General features: G+C 35.9%; 3 protein-coding genes across 3 annotated transcripts; 2 read left to right on the top strand and 1 right to left on the bottom strand.

Moving 5' to 3' along the window:
- The first annotated feature begins 3,496 nt into the window (after positions 1 to 3,496).
- On the top strand, positions 3,497 to 7,374 carry LOC128180813 (U1 small nuclear ribonucleoprotein 70 kDa-like). The gene is made up of 3 exons (XM_052848966.1): positions 3,497 to 3,580; positions 6,506 to 6,692; positions 6,987 to 7,374. The coding sequence occupies exons 1-3, from the start codon at positions 3,577 to 3,579 to the stop codon at positions 7,372 to 7,374; spliced, it is 579 nt and encodes a 192-aa protein (XP_052704926.1). The 5' UTR covers positions 3,497 to 3,576.
- Positions 7,375 to 7,401: 27 nt separating this feature from the next.
- On the top strand, positions 7,402 to 13,279 carry LOC128180808 (zinc finger CCCH domain-containing protein 13-like). The gene is made up of 13 exons (XM_052848960.1): positions 7,402 to 7,602; positions 7,995 to 8,110; positions 8,464 to 8,727; positions 8,834 to 8,972; positions 9,836 to 9,953; positions 10,346 to 10,393; positions 10,503 to 10,606; positions 11,467 to 11,657; positions 11,907 to 12,019; positions 12,210 to 12,299; positions 12,398 to 12,604; positions 12,724 to 12,908; positions 13,110 to 13,279. Exons 1-13 carry the CDS (start codon positions 7,402 to 7,404, stop codon positions 13,257 to 13,259), a joined length of 1,926 nt encoding a protein of 641 aa, XP_052704920.1. The 3' UTR covers positions 13,260 to 13,279.
- An 862-nt stretch (positions 13,280 to 14,141) lies between these two features.
- On the bottom strand, positions 14,142 to 16,487 carry LOC128180806 (uncharacterized). The gene has a single exon (XM_052848959.1). It carries the CDS (start codon positions 16,267 to 16,269, stop codon positions 14,221 to 14,223), a length of 2,049 nt encoding a protein of 682 aa, XP_052704919.1. The 5' UTR covers positions 16,270 to 16,487; the 3' UTR covers positions 14,142 to 14,220.
- Positions 16,488 to 18,943: the final 2,456 nt, after the last annotated feature.

Below are 18,943 nucleotides of genomic sequence, written 5' to 3'. Positions count from 1 at the left end.
TGTACTTCCGCTTTAGATGATTTTATAAAAGATTATCGATGACTATTTTTGTAATAAAACAATATTATACTACCACGTGTGTTTTACTACCACACAGTGGGTATAAATAGAAATTCAGAAAACTGAATTACGGTATAAAATAAAGTTCCAATATAATTAATAGAATTGTTGGTGAAAATTACAAAAAAAGAAAATCCGGTATTTGATCATTCTGTGAGTTTAAGGTATTCAATGTAAAACGAAAGGATACTGAACATTTTCAAATCATCTTAATTAAATATGTATTGCTTGATAACAATGAAATTAAAAAATAATTAAATTCACATTACTGACAGTATATACATGTAAGTAGCATGGGCTATGTTCATGAAGCTATCTTAAGACTAAGACGTATCTCAGATTTATCTTAGGACTCATCCTAGGAGAGTTTCTAGAAGCCGTCCAAACTTACAACACCTTAAAATTCACCCTAACATTAAGACAGCTGTCTTATCCTCAATAAAATCAACAGTAAACATATAGATTATGAACCCCAATTTCTTAAAATAAAAGAAACTGATATATACACCATGTCATAGTACGTTGGGATATAATAAAGCACTGAAACAATAGATCTCAAGATGTACATGTATTTGGATGTTATCGTAGGACACAGCATTGTTTGTTAAATTGAATATATATACGTCACCTTTACCATGTTGTTTACATTTTTCTTTAGTTTTATTTGAATCTTAAATATTATACAAGCGAATATGGATAAATCATTTGGGAAAATTTTACGGTTTCGGGGGGGGGGATAAACATGGATAATATTTGATAGTATTTAAATTTGATTGCATGGAAAGAGTGAATTTCGACGCATATTTTCAGTTACTTACGTAATATGTAATTTTATTTAGTTTGAATTCAACCCCCCCCCCCAGAAAAAAAGAAGAAAAAGCCGCATGGCTTATGTAACATACGGTCATCTTGTAAATTTTGAATTTACCGGGTGGCAGTTAAAACAAAATTTACCGATCCAAATGATTGTTTAATATCATTATTCACTTAATTAGACAATGATTACTTGAACATTTTGAAAATTCCTTTGGTGGAATGTATTTTTGTATCATAACAAATTAATAATAATACCGTATTAAGGATAAACGGAACGTGCAAATTTAAGAAGAACATTCAGTCTTTTTCTTCGAACTAGTGCATGAACATGTACATATCACTTGAAATGAAATAATGTCATTATTTCAAATGATTATAGGAATTTATATGTATTAAACAATTGCATGTACACGTGAAAGCAGATGCGGGAGAATTGCTTAAAATCATAAAAGAAAATCCTAATCCGCGGGAGGGGGTAGTTTTCATTGTAACTTCAATTCAGTTTAATTCTAATTAAAATGACGGGATCATCATGCATCTAAACCACTAAGATGTTTACAGGTACTTCCTTTTTTGGTATACCAATAACCGCCAGGAAACACTGGATGACGACTGTCAATAGGGCAGTGACAACCTGGATAGACATGAAACGGTCTGTAAATACGGACACCCCAGGGTTTGGAGTCCTTGCAGGACAATGGACATCCTCTGTGAAGAGGTACCTACTATATCCGCTGGTACATACATACAGATACATACTAAGATACCCCCGAGTTCGCACGAGAGTGGGGGAGGATGAGCGACCTAACCAGGATGACTATACGGATACGACTACCAACCGTCTAAGGACTGAGACGAACACGACTAACGGATCAACTGGCAGTTGTGGAAAGACTCTGAACGCAAGGGGGCTGAATATTTAAATTGGAAAGATGGGGTGCAAACCGAATCAACGAATGGCACAAGGCACAGGGCAACCTGGTGATACGGAGGAGGTGGTGGTCCAGGACTCAGACCAAAGTGACCACAGTGTCCAAGTATCGGACAGCGAGGAGTCGACCAGCAGGTTGAAGTTTCGGGGGATCACAGCCAGGTGATGTCAGGGTCGAGGCCTAATACTGGGGTTTCATCAATTAATATTCGATAAATACCAATTTTCGTAGGTTTAGTTATTTAGTTGATCCACGAAATTAAGTGTTCATTGAAGTGCAATTTCTATTAATATTTTGTAATGATAGGGTCATTGGCCACGAATTTACGTATCCTTGAAACTCGCAGGTATCTTAAGGCTTCCCACAGCGATGAGTAAAAGGTCATTTGTCTGTACTTCATACAATATAACGTTATAATCAATCACTATCTGCATTCCATTCGATAGTTCTCAGAGAACGAATCGTAACGTTAAAAGTGAATAACTATTGAATCAGTATTAAAACCGATTATTTCCTTTATAGATATTGACGTTAATGCTAGACGTATAGGATTTATTCATATTAATAATCAGTATCAAATTCTTGTCTGATTTAAAGCTTTGCTTCAAGTAAAAAGACTATTTATAAATCAGTGTGTAATAATCAGGGAGAAATAATGACGGACCAGACCGGGGATCGAGCCTGGGCCCCCTGAATCTCTATTTCGGTGCTCTACCAACTGAACTACAGGTGACACTCGATGGCTCGAACATCGATCTCTCGAAGTTCTTGATCTCTCGAAGTGAACTCACGGTCCCGATTTTTTTCTTTATAATTAAGTAAATTTTCTCTTGATCCCTCGAACTCCGATCTCTCGAAGTTCTTGATCTCTCGAAGTAGAAACTGGGTCCCGTTTTACATATGTCATTGTTTTTCTCTCTTGATAATTATAATTATAGCTCCGCGTGGACCTTACCTGGATGGTTGAGTGAACTCCTGCGGGCTAGGGTGGTTGTGTTAATTGGTTGATTACGTTGTTTGATTAAGTGACACTACCCCTTGCGTTCTTCAGAGGGTAGATAGGTAATTTGTAATTGATCTATTAATTTTAACAACTTGTGTAAGTAACGGTAAACTGCTTTTCATTTAAATTTTTTAACGTTATGACTAAGAAAACATAATATGCTTAAAAGTTTTTTAACATGAATACACTTAATAACTACAGTAAGTAATGTAGCAGAAAATACGATTGAAATCTTGTCAGACTATCCCTCCATCTTATTAATATAAATTTCCGGCTACAATAATTTAAGAACCAACATGACCGAAACAAAAATTTCCGGATTTTTTTTTTAAACTTTCGATCTCTAGAACCCTTGATCTCTCGAAGTTTAATCATGGTCCCCTGAAGTTCGAGTTATCGAGATTCACCTGTATCTGGCGCCGGTATTCGAACAGGTCTGACTGTCATATTGCTCTACCTTAAATGAACATATTAGATAAAATGTCTGCATTTGAATATTTTGCGATGTAAAAGTGATGGCAAAAAAAAATCGTCATAAAAATTACCAGATAAACAGTATTTCTAAGCATTGATTTATAATTAAAATATTTTCAGGTCTAAACACATGTATTAACAAATGACAAATCGTTGTTTTACTTTACAGGTCGTGACCCCTATGAGGGAAGTGCACCTCCTCCCGCTGATAATGTCTGGAAATAGAGCCGCCGTGGTGGTGCCTGGCCTCCAGCATCTAGAACACGCGGTGCCCCGCAACCACAGCCTCTGATGGGTAAGACATGAAACTATCCTCTGTAGTGAAAATCTTGAGTAGAATGGCTTTGATCATTTCTGCCATTTATGGTTTACATATTTCAGAATTACTGAGTTCCAAAAATATTTTGCTTATAAACTAGTATTTTTGCAGTCTAGAATGCTACAATATCTGAAATTGAATAGGACATGAACGAGAACTTCTAGATCCTCAAGTATTAACTCAAATCGAAAAATGATAATAATTAGATTGAAATGTCAATGAATTTTGTGTAGGTCTCATCTTGATATTAATCAGTCTAGTATTCCCGTTTCTAGTTTTTTTAAAGTTTAAGAAAGCATGTGACTGTATTTTTCTTTAAATCAGAAGCATGCAGTTTCTCATATTATAAGTTTTGCATTGTATATCTTAATAAATAAAACAGATGTTGGATTTTGTTTATTGTTTAGTTTGGAAAGGCCTGTGACATTTAAATAACATTGGTTATGTTTGTCTTACAAATACATTCACCTGAATTAATAATGATATTAAACAAAAATAATAATCCAGGAAGATCAGATATTAAGTGCATTTTTCATAATTTCTTTATGGCTATAATAATTTGGTTTGCTTCTGCGTATTTATTTTTTTGAAAACACAAATTTTTGACCACACACTTTTCATTACTTTCAATTAATATCAACCAAGGAAACATAAACTACACACCTATGCAAAATACACTTAAAATACCCGCAGCGATTTTTTAAAAGATAAACGATAGAAAATTATTCACGCGTGATAGGATACAATTAATGCATAATAGAGCAGTATACATGCACGATACGATGGGATTGATGCACGATTATCATAGGAAAAGATAAATGATGTTCATGATAAATGTATATAAACGCATCAAACGATCTTTACGATAAACCTGATAATGGCAGAATTTGAGAAATAACAAGTACGAATCAAGATCTTTTTATTAACAAATGCCGAGCTGTTAATCATTGCAGCATCATTTATAAAAAATTTATTTAAAAAAATTGTCTTTTCAATAAATGATCATAAAATTATCTGTATTGTTAACATTGTTTTCTTTGGGGCACATCCTATAGCTGATCGCCGCAAACTTTTAAGCCCGAGATCACATCACACGAAACAAAAGCGTGTTCAATAAAAATTTTATGAAAAAAGTAAAAATCTATTATAAATACACTTCTTTCTGTATAAAAATGATGATTACTAATGAATTATATTACTTACAATTGAAATAAAAGTTGACACAGAGATACACTGTGCGTAAGATTTGTTAACATTGTTTTCATTACCGCACACCCTAGCCGATCGCCGAGAACATTTTAACCCAAATTAAATCACACAAAAAAGGGCCAGTTCAATTGAAAAACAACTCTTTTTCTAAATAAATATTGAATATATCATAAATACTTTTGTTTTTGTGAAATATGATGCATGAAAAACATATTATATTATATACAAGTCAATGTTAACGCAGGTATACACTCCCCGTACAGTTTAACATATTCGAGATACAGGAAAATATGTTACTTTGTTTTTGAACAATAAACCTGATAGAATTAACATAGGATTGGATTAAAGCACAATAGAACAGTATACACACACGTTACGATGGAATAGGAATTAAAAGAATAACGTTGGGGGCACTGTATTTTTCTACATTTCTTTTTTTCAAACACTTGTAGTCAGACACAAATTATACCTTAGAGATACACTCAGATCGACTTCAGGGGCATGATTTGTTGCCTTGGAAACCCCTGCATGTCAAGGCCGTGGCCAGTGATGTAGAGACAATGTGAGCGTTGATGCTTAACCACTTGTTTGATACTAACAGTGTATGTTTGTAGGCCCTGATAGAGAGTACCGACCCCCCGACCGGTACGCAGATTACGGACCCCCAATCCCAGGTTTGTGCCCCCAAAACTGTGTCACGTCAAAAGGTCAACAGTGTTAAACTAATCATGAAATACACGTCCGTCTAGTGTTCCCTCCATGTTCACTTCTTGTCTTTCAGTCTGGGTTGAAAAATCCTTAAAACAGAATTTTCTCTGATTGGTATTGACCCACACTTTTGTTATACCAGAATATAATCTCTTATTTACTAGATAGATTTTATGTCTAATTTATGAACTTATTGAAATGATTCTCACTTTTCTAATTTTTAGCACTTATTTTGCTTTCATTTTTCATTTTTTCATGAATAAATGCATATTGAAGTCTTGTATTTTTTGCATCAACAACACAATTCTCTAAAGGAATACTACTTTGTATTTCTTGTTGGGCTATATATTATATATATATTTTTTATATGTGCAATTGTACAACTGATAAAATTTTACAATTAAAGATTTTTAATTCAGTATAAAAAGTTTAAGGAAGTTGACTTTGAGGTAATTTGACAATTAAGGTCAAAGTCATTTGGCTTTTAAAGCCAAGGTCAATTGAATCTCGAAAACTTGGTAAATACTGTAAATGGTAATAATTGCAGATGCACTGGGTGTACATGTGCTAAGGTCAGGACATGATCTACTTTATGTTTTAAAGTACACATTTATTTGTTGCATGTGGAATGAATATTTCTCAAAGCATTGGAAAACAAGAATAAAGGTATCATGGTTTAAAATGTGTCCTTTTAGCTGAAAATGAATTATTAAACATATCTGTTTTAACAAGTGTAAGAAGAAGTTATTTTTATATCTAAATCAATTTAAGTATTTAGAAGTGAAATTCTTGATTATCATAGGTTTGTTTAGTATATTTTTCTTTTATTTACACTGTTACCTCATAAACAATTGAAAACAATAGTCTTTTTCATTAGATTTTTTTCCTAGGTGAATCTGGAAAGAGAGATATCAAAAGAGAGCCCTGTCGTCACTTTGCATGACATGTATTCATTGCGATGCATATCACTTTCACCATTTACAGGTGCCAGATATGACTCACCACGAGACCTTCGGGGGGAGAGGGCGGACTGGGACCGCCAGGACCTGAGGGAGGAGTTTTACCCTGACCGCAGGGAGTGGGACAGCAGACATGATGAGAGGAGGGACTATCCCCCTCCCCCCAGGGACGATCGCTTCCTGGACCGGCCTGATGACAGGTTCAGGGACAGGTATGTGTCTGTAGACATTTTTAGATCGTGAAAAAATATGGTCATATACATGGCATAATTACGAGGAAGATTTGTAAACACAAAGAATTCATTAGATAAAATTGATAGTAGATAAGTGGTTTGTATATAATAGGAGTTATGGAAATAATTTTTGTTGATGATATATATATATATATATATATATATATATATATATATATATATATATATATATATATATATATATATATATATATATATATATATATATATATATATATTTATATATATATATATATATTTTTTTTTTTTCAGTCGCTATGAAAGAAAAAATGATGATAGAAGAGATGACAGTAGGTCAAAGAGAGATCGCTATGGCGATGATAGGTCAGAGAGAGGGGATAGGGACAAGGGCGATTCTCTCGGAAGGTCAGACTATGACAGAGATCGTAGGAGTGGGGCATCTATAGACAGAAGGCAGGATTTGTCTCAGGACAGAAAAGGGGACATAAGGGATCGCAGAAGGGAGGGGTCACCTGACAGACAGCTAGGGGGCCCATCAAGGGGAGCATCTAAAGAGAAGCACCGTGAGGAGGGAGACAGAAGGAAGGAGGAGGCAGGTGATAAAAAAGGGGAGCGATCAGTGGATAGAAAGAGAGAAGAAAAAAGGAGGGATGAAAGAGGGAGAGGGACAAGTGATTGACAGAAGGCTGGCTCTGTAGAGAAACCCATGGAGGCCTCACCCAATCGGATGAGAGAGAAGTCACATGACAAGAAGTGGGAGGAGTCACCGGAAAGGTTGGCTGGGGATAGAGAGACAGAGAAGGTTAAAGGAGAAGTGGAGGACAGGGGGAAGAGAGATACCGAGAGAGAGGAGAGGTCCAGTCAAGGCCGAGATAGGACATCTCGCGATAAAGGCGACCCTACACTGGTAAGTCTGATATCGTTTCTCGAAAATCAAAAATGTTATTTTGAACCAAGTTTCTATGTCAAATGTAAAGGTCATAGCAGATATTTCAACTGAATCTTTGTCCAGACAATATTTTTCTTTTCAACAACTCTATCACACGTACACTATTTCCATGGATTGCTTATTGGATATAGGATGTGAGATGATCTTAAAGTCAATAGTTAAAGTGAAGCAAAGTCCTCCTACAGGCTTTTCATCATTATGTCCTTAAATAAACAAGGGTCCACAAAACAATCTCAGTCCATCTCAGTGATGTCTAGTCTCTTTGAAAAGCATTTCTCAATTGTAAAAACACAATTGTATAACACAAGCATATTCTGCATGATCAGGAAAGTCATTTTTTCTTCAAACAGACAAAGAAAAAGGACAAAAAATTAAAAAAGTCTCACAAAGAAAAATCCAAAGAAGAGGAAAAAGTAGAGGAACATAAAGACAAGAAAGAGAAAGTGGAGCCGAGAAAGGAGAGCAGGTAGAACCACAGGACTTGAACACTCTCTTAGATTTCACTTGAACCATTGGACAAAGCTTAAAATAGCCTTGAAAGGAAATTCGATAATAACTCAGAAACTGCTTCGTGAATTTTTCTGAAACTTTTGTTAAATAAATATATATCTGTTCAGTACATAAATATCTATGGTACCAACACACTGTATACAGGTGAGACATTGACATTTGCCCAGTCTTAAATTCACCTGCTTACAACAAGAACAAAAGTAGCGAAAAATAAAACAACGGTGGACATTTCCCTTTATACAGTGTCAGTCTGAATATCATTAACAACGATACTAAGTCATATATAACTTGAGCATTGTTCTCTTACAGAAAACGAGGGCATGATGATAAAGACCGATCAGTGTCACCTGCACCCAGAAGGGAAGCTGACCTATCTCCCACCCCCTCTACAAAGAGGGTCAGGGACATATCCCCTACCCCCTCCACAAAAAAGGCCAGGGATTTATCCCCCACCCCATCAACGAAGAAGGCTAGGGAAATATCCCCAACCCCTTCTACTAAAAGGAGCAGGGAATTGTCACCAGCAGAATCCCATCGAAGCAAGAGAGAGGTGTCACCAACTCTTTCTCACAGGTAGAAGACAGCTTTGATTTAACGCTATACTCATCTTTTTCCCTTTATGCTTCCTTTTTATAAGATAATTTAGTTCAGCATTTCCAACCTTTGGCTTTTGTTGTAGAAGTAAGTCCAGTGCTGTGGCTCCTGTAGAGAAGTTGTCAACCAAGGGGGGAGAGGAGGAGGAGAAATCAAGGTCACGGGACTGGGACCGAGGCAGTGAGAAGTCCGACAGGAAGGGGAGGGAGAGACACGCCTCTAGTGTAAGAACCAAGACACACATCTAACTCACTAGAGCATCAATCATTGGCAGTTCTCTAGTTAATGTGTTCTTACATCAATTGATCAGAAAATATGTCCTCTTCCCATTGCCAATTCGAGCTTATCGTAAGCAACAAAGTGCCTTTGGTGCAAGGAGTGCAATTACCTTCAACCAAGTTTGTTGGTCTAAGGGTGCCTTCCATTTAACCGGCATCACAGGATTTGCCGGTGTTGCCTTCGTCGCCCAAAGCTGGAATGCACGTCGCTGGCAACGCATTTTATCATTGCCGATTAGAACACAATAGGGCGCCAAGGTTACCATATTTTACAAAACTGGATTTCTGCTTCATCTTCTACATCGATAAACATAAAAACTTCAAATAGCCAAGTTTTGAGCTGCAATTGTCCTCGTTGGAGCATTGTGACGTTGCCAACCGTTCCATTAACGTCACCATTTCCTGATAACGTCGCCAGCAGGCAACGTTAATTGAAAGCGCCCTAAGGTTAAGGTCGTAAGAGACTTATGGGTAAAATCCTTGTCCCGACCATACATTCCCCCACCCAGCTTCTTTGCCAAATCTGATTCATGCATCATCCACAGACTGCCTTTAGCCTCATGTTGTGTAGATAAGACCTCTTTAAAAAAAAACAAACTTGTCCAGACCGTATGTTCTTCCCCCTTAGCCTTATCTAGCTCACACTTTATATAAACAATGCCATTAAACTTGTTGAAATGATGATTGAAATAAAAAACCCAATTCTTAATTTTTATACATTTATATCAATTGTTATTTGATATTGATATTAATTTGTTTTTAAAAAGACATAAAATATTCAATCAACATGCCTTTTATTGCTCAAACAGCCCTTCTCAGTTGAAGAAGACAGAAGGTCAAGGATCTCCAAGAGGTCAAGGTCACCTGAGGTCAGAGGGGATCAGCGAGATCAAGACAGAAGAAAGAAAAGGAGAACGGATAAGGAAGGTAAATATCTCGACAAAGTTACTCTTTGGTCACAAGAACAAGATTGTTAATTCAGTAACTCAATTCATTTCTGTGGAATCTTTAAAATTCATTGGGGCCAGTTTTCGTGGATTGCTGATATTTTATAGGTTGGTGGGGACATAATTTTGTGTGTTTTCTTATACCTACAAAAGGAAATATAACTTTTTAATGTTAATTTATTAATTCACTGAAGATGTCAATGCATGCATGAGAGGTACCAACGATTTCAACAAAAATTAAGCTACCTCAAAATCTATTGATTCAACAATATTTGAACCATTTTATTTATTATTTTGAAAGAGGGTCATTTTATTTAAACAATATACATATTGATATGTGTTTTACCTTACATTTTACACATGCCCTTGTAGATGACAGAAAAAGTAGTGACAAACCTAAAGAAGAGGACCGCAAATCAGGTATACTGTACATACTATAGTGTTACCATAGCTCTGGCATGCTTCATTTACTCTCCTTCATTGTATGACCGCCATTATTTACCCTCTGCCCTCATTTATCTTGTTCCAGTCAGCAGACGATCTCAGGGCTGCCAGCCAGATAACAAGCACAGTGATTGGTCAGAGGATTCAGAGGAAGTCCCCAAAACAGCAGACAACACAGAGAAAGAGCAGGTGGGTGAAAGTGATGGATGATGGGGGGGGGGGCTTTAAATATGTGTGCATTTTTGCAAGTTATCTTTAATAAGTTAAGTCTTATTACTTTTGGTTTTCGTTTGTGCGTAAAGAAATTTGAAATCATGTACTGTTATAATACAACTTTTTTTTTTAAAAAGACATCTTCAACCTCCTGATTGCTTAGGTTTTAATGTCATAAAAAATTTCCATTTTTTCAGGGCTCTGCTGAAAGCAGAGTCCTGGCAGTAGGCAGGCAAATCGCCAATGTTACTATAAATAGCACAACTTCAAAAGTAAACAAAACACCAAACAGCGTCAAAGTAAAAGCTTCCGCTATACCAAATAGTTATTCAAAGAGCCATGTTTTGTCAAAAGTGTTGGCATTTTGTTTCTTTTCTTTTTTTTAATTTCGAGAGAATTGTCCATCTTTTTTAGTTTTCTTATTAATAACATTTTTTAAAAACAAGACTATGGATTTTGGACACATACAATGCGCATGAATTTCCATGAACTACTTTGCTGCACGTTGAAATAATGGGGATTGAATGTATAGCGCTTGTTGCAAAATTCTGTTGAACTTTTTTCTACTAGACAGACATATTTTTGTTTATAGTCGCTTACAAAATTTAGTCGCTCTCTGACGCTTGCTGACATCAAAAGCATAAGTGAGAGAGATTTTCAGTCTTTACTACACAGTATTCATAAAGACACACCAAAAGAGCTCAACTTCCAGTACTTCATTACTTGATTACTGTTGGACCTAAGTGAATTTGTTGGAAAAATGCAAGTTTTACCTGTTCGTATCTACCCTAGAACTTTTTGTTCTTTTGATTAAATGATATTTGTTTATGATACAGGTGGCATCTGCATTACCAGAACATCTCCAAACTCGCCGACAGAGAAGTCAGAGTCGTAGCAGCATAGGCAGCACCGGGCGCAGCAGTCACCGTGACAACCGAAGCAGACGATCCTCGTTTGACCGCGGTAGACGTGACCGCTCACCAGACAACAGAACCTCTAGTCGTCCCAGCAGCAAAGAAAGGTCAAGGTGAGTAGATTGAGATAACTGGTCCTTCAGTCAAGGACTTTAGGAAATGGGAAATCCTGTCTGGTTTAAACGGTTTTTTTGTGGGAAGGCGAAAAAACAAACCTAGGAAATTGAAAAGAGGTTATAAGAACTGAAAGGGACAAGAAGGGGAAACATTCTTATATCCTGATTGGGGAGGTTGAAGAAGTTAAAAATGTAAATGTGTTGTCTTGGGAGCTGTTGTATTAAAGGGCTTGTGTCTATTTACAGCAAAGCAAGAGCGAGCTCTATAGAAGACAGAGAAAAGGAGAGGAGCAAAAGAGAGACTTCAGAGAGCAAAACAGTGGCTCCACCCCTTAAAGAAGAAGACAAGAACGATATAGGTAAGTGGAAAAACTTTTTTTCTGTAAAATGTATGATATGGTAAAGGATAAGGATTTATTGGGAATCACGATCATCAGTTGTCTTCTTTGAAAACCTTTGATTGTAATATATTTTAAGGACTCTGATTTGCAATAAGAGAACAAAATGTGTAGAAAAAAATGAAAGATTTAATATGTTGATCTGTTACAGATGAGGAGGAGAATTCTGATGACAATTTGTCACTGGAGGAGATATCAAGTGAAGAGGGCAGTGTTATTGGGGAAGAGGAAAAGAAACCCAGTAAGAAAGGTTTTTGAAAAAAAAAATTGACAGGCATTTTTTGTTGTCATTTTAAAGTACAAGCATGAAGAGAAATACATAATTCTGTGTGATTATAGGTATAATGGACATAGTGGATATAGACTGGACAAGTCTGGTTCAGTCTTCACAACCTAAACCGGCCAGTACTGGTTCAGCTCTCCAGCGCTTCAGGGCACCCGCTATCTTTGCCTCACTTGGTGTTTCCGAGGAGTTTGCTGGGGAGAAGCTGTTCCAAAAAATTCAAAGTTCTTGTCAACAGGAGCTTGAGACTCAAAGAGAAAAAGGTAAGCAGTGTAGTTATTTTGGGGTTCTTTTGTTGATGAGTAAACCAAATGTTGGATTGCACCTGATGAAGCAGAGCTTCATATTTCACTTATTAGTAAAATTTGAAAAAATTATGCAGATTCAGGGACACCATCAAAACCAGTTGTGTATGAACTACAAGATTCTCTTAAGAAAGTTCAGACAGAGAGATCAACGGCATTTTCCTCCAAAAAGGACATCCTAGCCAAAATCGGCAACTTCCGAAGGGCGCTGTGTGCCAGGAAAGATATCGAGATCCGACGGAAACTCTGTAGAGATGACAAAGTAAACGATATTCAATCTAAATTAAACTCTATATTTACTTCTCACGAAAAATATTTTACAGTATGATATTTGTTTAAAATAATTGTCAGTTTTTACACCAAAAATATTTTACAGTATAATATTTGTTTAAAATAATTGTCAGTGTTTTTACGTTTGTCATATTAATATAATGACGCCATATTTTTCAATTATTTCATTCAGAACTTGGACCAATCCTTCAATCCTCCGATACCAGACCAAGAGTTGTGTAAACTGAGTGCACAGCTACTGTCTCAGTGCGGCAACGTTTTCCCCGTGAAAAAGGAGGAGACAACTCCCCCAGCCATTAAACCCGAAATACAGTGTGCCTAAGGTTAGCAAGAGATCATGAGGGGTCCATTGTTGTAAACTAGCTCCGACAAAAGGTTTTGTCATGACATGCATGTTATCTTATTTGGATCTCAATCCATTTACCACAGGCATAATGTAATTCCATGTGCAGAGACGCATATCCATCAAAAGTGTGTGTTCAATGATTGTATCTAATAAACAGGATAAAAAGGAAAAAATATTAAAATATTAATCAAATTAGAAAGTGTTCAGTGTTGATTGAATAGGTTTCATTTCTTACAAGAAATACAATACCGGTACATAATTTTGGGTCATTTCAGTTTCCTTTGTTTATCATTGAATTTTAAAAAACTCTTTTGTTCAGAATTATTTTTTCATAGTTGCCTCATGCATGATTTAAAGAAATAAAAATGCACAGTTTACAAGTATTTTAATCACAAAATATTGTAATGAATGGTACAATAAATACAAACATGATACATGTACAAAATCAATTCAGTGTACACATGCATATTAGTCTAGAATAAATCGAACAACTTTTCATAATGCACTAGCGCGCGTTATTCAATTTGTATACACACACCTTTGCAGTTATGAGACCATATCTTTCAAAGAATACGGATTCAATGCTTAACTGTGCATTGAATGTACACATTAGTTTACAAATATGTCATAAAATGATACTTTTATGAAAAATGAGTTAAGTCCCGTGGGTCTAGATACTTGGGGGAATAGAGGGGGTTGGTTAACATGTAAAAACAAAAAGCAAATTGTCATTTCCGTTACTCTATTTTCATTTTAAGTCAAGTCATACCAACTAGTATTTCTGTTAAATCAATACCTTTACACAGAAAATTGGTAACAAATAACACTTTGATCAATCAAAAATATACTTCCTGATATGTAAATTAACAGTTCATGTATTATTATGCAGTTCATGATTTACCATCATGAATGCAACTCAATAATCCACACCGCTGTTTCACTGGTTTAATTGATTCAAAACTAGTGCAATTCTGTATTCTGTGGCATTCTGTATTTTGTGGTATGGTTCCTGACTCAGTGACTGTTGATAAGACTGTAACGCCCCGTGTAGGTCCCCCACAACGTGCTGACAGATCCCCAGTATCTGCCACGAAAGGTCTCTAAGGTTCAAAGGTACGTATCTCCCGACATCATAGAGCAGCAGTGTCTGTAGGTCTGTCAGTGACTGTAGACACTGGGACCGGTTACCTAGTTTGTAGTTACATAACACACTTAACATGTCTGGCATTACATAGGGTGAAATATACAACATTGATTCATCACCATTGTCTTTGCTTACATTCTGTTCTAAAGCTAGTTCCTGGATATAATAAACATTATTATCAAGAGGTAAATAGTATGCCCAAGCTTTCTTCATGCGTTTAGACAGAGACCAACCAGCCACTGATTCATTGTACCTATCTCGGTCTACTGTGTTATACATGATATATGGCTGTATGAGTCTTGATTTAACCAGAGCTGTAACACGAAGCGCCTCTCTATATCTACATGTTCTGTAGTAATACATAGCAAGGTACAACAAACGAGACACATCACCCACTCTACCTGCCAGCTTCAACAAGTTACCAATCAGTCTGTCTGATCTGTAGACTGCCTTATTTGTATTTTCTGTTAAACTATTGAGATATAAAAATGCTGTTTTTACCAAAACATCTGCCGTACATTTCTGTAATGTTAACGTCTCATATTCTGTGAGTGATAGATTTGACAAAACTGTTATGGACCTCAGAATAAGAAAGTTTGTTCTACTGTTTTCTAATGGAAATTCAAAACAACGTATTTCCCAATTGATACAAGCGTCTGTATCAGCGACACTCTTGATATGACCCAGAAGTGGCTCTACTCTGAAAAAGCTGTTGCATATAACTGGCTCAATCATTGCTCTGACCGTCGTACTTTGTAACAAACAGGTCACGCCCATTTCATAATACCCGTTCAGTTGTTCTAATAGACACTGTCGTGTGCGTGCACCTCTAACTGTGGACAACTTTCCGGCAAACATATTATTTTGTGGGATAAAAAAATTAGGAAGCACACCTCGATGAACGCAATGATATAGATATTTGAAACATTTCCAGAAACAATCCAGTAAGTTATTTGGACACCATGTAATATTTCCTATTTGTATCAGCCAGAACAAAGTAGTTTTTGCAAAATATGAACACAAAAATGGTTCTTCTATGTCGCGATTGACCACTTCTTTTAAAAATATTTTTAAGAGGCCATAGCACAAAAATTGGGTATGGTTCATGGAGTAGATCAGTTTTTGTTCTGCCTGAGAAAAGGATAATCTCCAGTCAAGTTCATTTTCATCGCCTGCAGTTTTAATTCCGACGGGCACAAAATGACAACCATTACTCAGAATTTCATAAAAAACGTGGTTTGGGGGCCAGTTATGTAGAGTACATCTTTTTTTCCAATAACAAGATAACTGTGGCCAGTAGGAACAATGAAAACAAAGAGCATAGTCAGTTTCTATATTACCATAAAAACTGTTTGCACAAGGACCATGAGTTTTTAAATTCGTGAAAGTTTTATTTCCACTTATCAATGTAAGTATGATTTGTCTCCACTTAACATTTGATATGAGCATCCCGTCATTGAACGGAATAACAGATGATGATATGTTTCTATCTAGTGGTGACGTCAGAAGCTGTAGTCTGACAAACCCTGGTGGTGTATCAGTGTCCTCCATTAGAATAATGGTATGCTTTGACAGATCATAAACACTGGACTGTGATAAGTCGGTTATCACTTTATGATTGGTAATCCAGAACATCGTGTCTATATCAGAAGATTTAAATCTGAAACCTTCCCTATGACTACCACTCCTCATACCTCTACAACCTTTATGTATATATACATGTTTATATATCATCTCCTCCATGTCCATCACCTCCCTCCTGATGGTTACTTCTATCGGTGTCCCTATATAACCACACAGACCCACGTACAGGGCCTCAGACACACGGCAATTGTCAGACATTTTCTCAGATTATGTATTTTTTGTAATATCCAATTCTCTATGACAACATCTATTCATGTTGAATTAGGTTGATTAAGTTTTTTATTGATGTTAATCAAATAACAAACAATCTCCGATAACATTTTGTCAGATATGAATTACAACAGTCACAATTTCCATTTATCAATTAGTCCATTTACCTTCGTACGTGTTTACAAATCGTATACATGTAACTGAAAATTTCCAGTCTAAAATTAGCGTTATAGGAAAACCCTGCTGGAATTTTCCCACAAACGTCTGCTTTCGCTTTAGATGATTTTCATTAAAATTGTTATAAAACAGTAAAATAGTTTCACCTTTGTATTTAACTACTATTACACAGTGGGTTTAAATGGCAGAATATTGAATTTTATAATAAATAAAGCTTGAGTAAAATTTAAATTTGTTAAGGTAATCTTAAAATTGCACTGACGTCTTGCATATATAACTCAAATGATCGTGGTTAATGCATGCAAATTTCCGATTCGATGAAACTAATAACTTAAATCAGATGTTGATTGTAGATCTTGGTTGAAATAACCAAACTCGTGCTATCTGATCAATGCATATGACTGTTACATTTAGTTTAACTATGTCAGTCACTGGAGATCTAAGCAGATATGTTTTTTTAAATGCATTACTTTTTTAATGAAGATTCATTTCCTATAGCTTTATGTCATATGTGTTGCTGTAAATCACATTTAACAGTCAGTGAGACAATGACATTAAGCACTTAAAAATCATGTTAAGTCATGATTAAACTGATTTAGTCTAAAAATTGATGAGACTCTAAAGAAGGTTTTCTTCATAAAACGGTCTTGGTTAACCTTTTATGTTTATGATGGCATGTGGTGATAACGAACAGTGTTCAAATTCAAAAGTTCAAAGGAAAATTACAAAACAGGAGCAGTCAGCAATCACAGACATCTTAGAAAAAAGCTGGGATCAGGTGCCATGGAGGATAAAACATTCTCTGCTGACCGGTCACACCCGCCGTGTGCTCTTTGTCGTATACAGGAAAAATGTCCACATGTGTAAAACAAGTGTTAAACATATATTTTACATATATATTTGGCAAATAATTATCAAAGTCATTTAAAATCAATCGTGTTGAATAACTACGCCCGACAGTTGTCACATTTTCTGACAATCCACAGCAATAAAGGCGACCCATTGAGACGACATATTGAGATACAGATAACAAACAGCATGAATTTTCTGATAATAAATATTACTGTATACAGGGTAGTTTTTGCCCCGTGTAATTTTCGCCTTCTACACTTGCAAAGAGTTTCGCCTCGTCTCGAATTCGCCCGGACATAGATGTGTTTTAAGAGAGATAGTATAAGACTTCGTTATTCGCCCAGTCTTAAATTCACCCGTTTACAACGAGGGCGAAATGGGCGAAAACAAAACAGGGTGAATATTTCCCTGTATACAGTCATTGATTGCAACTGTACATGGAGTGTAAGATAATGAAGACTTCAGTAGCCAAGTTGTCTGTTACTTAATGTGTACTTCTCACTCTCCTTTTCTTTATTCAGATTCGTACTAAGATTGAATGTAATGGTGTCATCTGGATCAAGGTCATCCAGATCAATGGGATTCCCATTTACCGTTAAGATAACTTTGGCGCATGAGTAAAAGCTTTAATATAGCTAATTCTACAGGAGGGACTGTTAATTAATCTCACAGCATTCAAATTAAATTCGGATGAAACATAAACACGGTTTTGTTGTAGTAAATCTTTATCAAAATCAAAAAGCACAAGACAATTTAAGCAAGAATTTTTGATTTTGGATTGAACTTGACCTATGTATGAAACTGTAAATTATTAAACGTGTTACTTAATTTCTGGATTATAATTGATATTGCTTATCAAACCTACACAAACAGAAAATATTTCTCATGCACCACGTTATATTTTTTAAACTGCAGTTTGCCAACAAGGGGAATCGATGCCGTTAATATAAGCAATAGTCTTATTCACAAAAAAGATCAGTCCTGCATTCTACCATATGTCAAGATAAAGTCAACTCCTTTTATTTCCTACAATTATACTTTAACCATCTCTTCCAAACTCTTCATTTACAAAAAAACTCTGCCAGACCTTAATATCGAACATCTGAAAGATAATCCTCCAACGTGCTCATGTTCTTCTTAATTCAGCCTACAACTATAGTCCTGCCGGACACGTCATTGCTGCATGGTGATGTTAATTAAGTTTTAAAACAACGAAGACATAAGATCGCTTATTATGAAGGCCTTTAAGGACCAAAATTTAGAGACCCAAGATCCTTTACATGGCGTCGTATTTTAATACATATCATGAATTCTGTTCAATATTACTCCAAGATACGGTCAGAATCTGAAAAAGAAGAACTTGATACCTTGTCACATTTGTTAAAAGCATCAGATGCATCTTAAAATCTGGTATTAAACGCCTGAGAGGTCAAATGAAAACCATCTATCCTTCTGTTTTCAATAAAGTAGAAGTGAGAAAAGAACTCGACAGATTGCACGATCTGTATGTACTGGTCCCTGCTGATAAGGCAAGTAACAACATTGTCTTTATTTGTGAGGTCCATTATATTAATTGCATTTTCAAAGAACTAGGTTTTGATTCTACACATGGTAATCCTACTTACACCCATAG

This window comes from Crassostrea angulata, chromosome 4, assembly GCF_025612915.1.
Source record: "Crassostrea angulata isolate pt1a10 chromosome 4, ASM2561291v2, whole genome shotgun sequence".
Lineage (NCBI taxonomy): Eukaryota > Metazoa > Mollusca > Bivalvia > Ostreida > Ostreidae > Magallana > Magallana angulata.
This window is presented reverse-complemented; position numbering and strand designations above follow the sequence as displayed.

Bases quoted from the DNA above. Each gene is read 5' to 3' on its own strand.
- LOC128180808 (XM_052848960.1), top strand. From the start codon at position 7,402: ATGGAGGCCTCACCCAATCGGATGAGAGAGAAGTCACATGACAAGAAG. The intron at 9,954-10,345 runs GTAAATATCTCG...ATGCCCTTGTAG, and splicing joins AAGGAGAACGGATAAGGAAG to ATGACAGAAAAAGTAGTGAC. The intron at 12,300-12,397 runs GTAAGAAAGGTT...GTGTGATTATAG, and splicing joins GGAAGAGGAAAAGAAACCCA to GTATAATGGACATAGTGGAT.
- LOC128180806 (XM_052848959.1), bottom strand. From the start codon at position 16,269: ATGTCTGACAATTGCCGTGTGTCTGAGGCCCTGTACGTGGGTCTGTGT.
- LOC128180813 (XM_052848966.1), top strand. The intron at 6,693-6,986 runs GTATGTGTCTGT...TTTTTTTTTCAG, and splicing joins GATGACAGGTTCAGGGACAG to TCGCTATGAAAGAAAAAATG.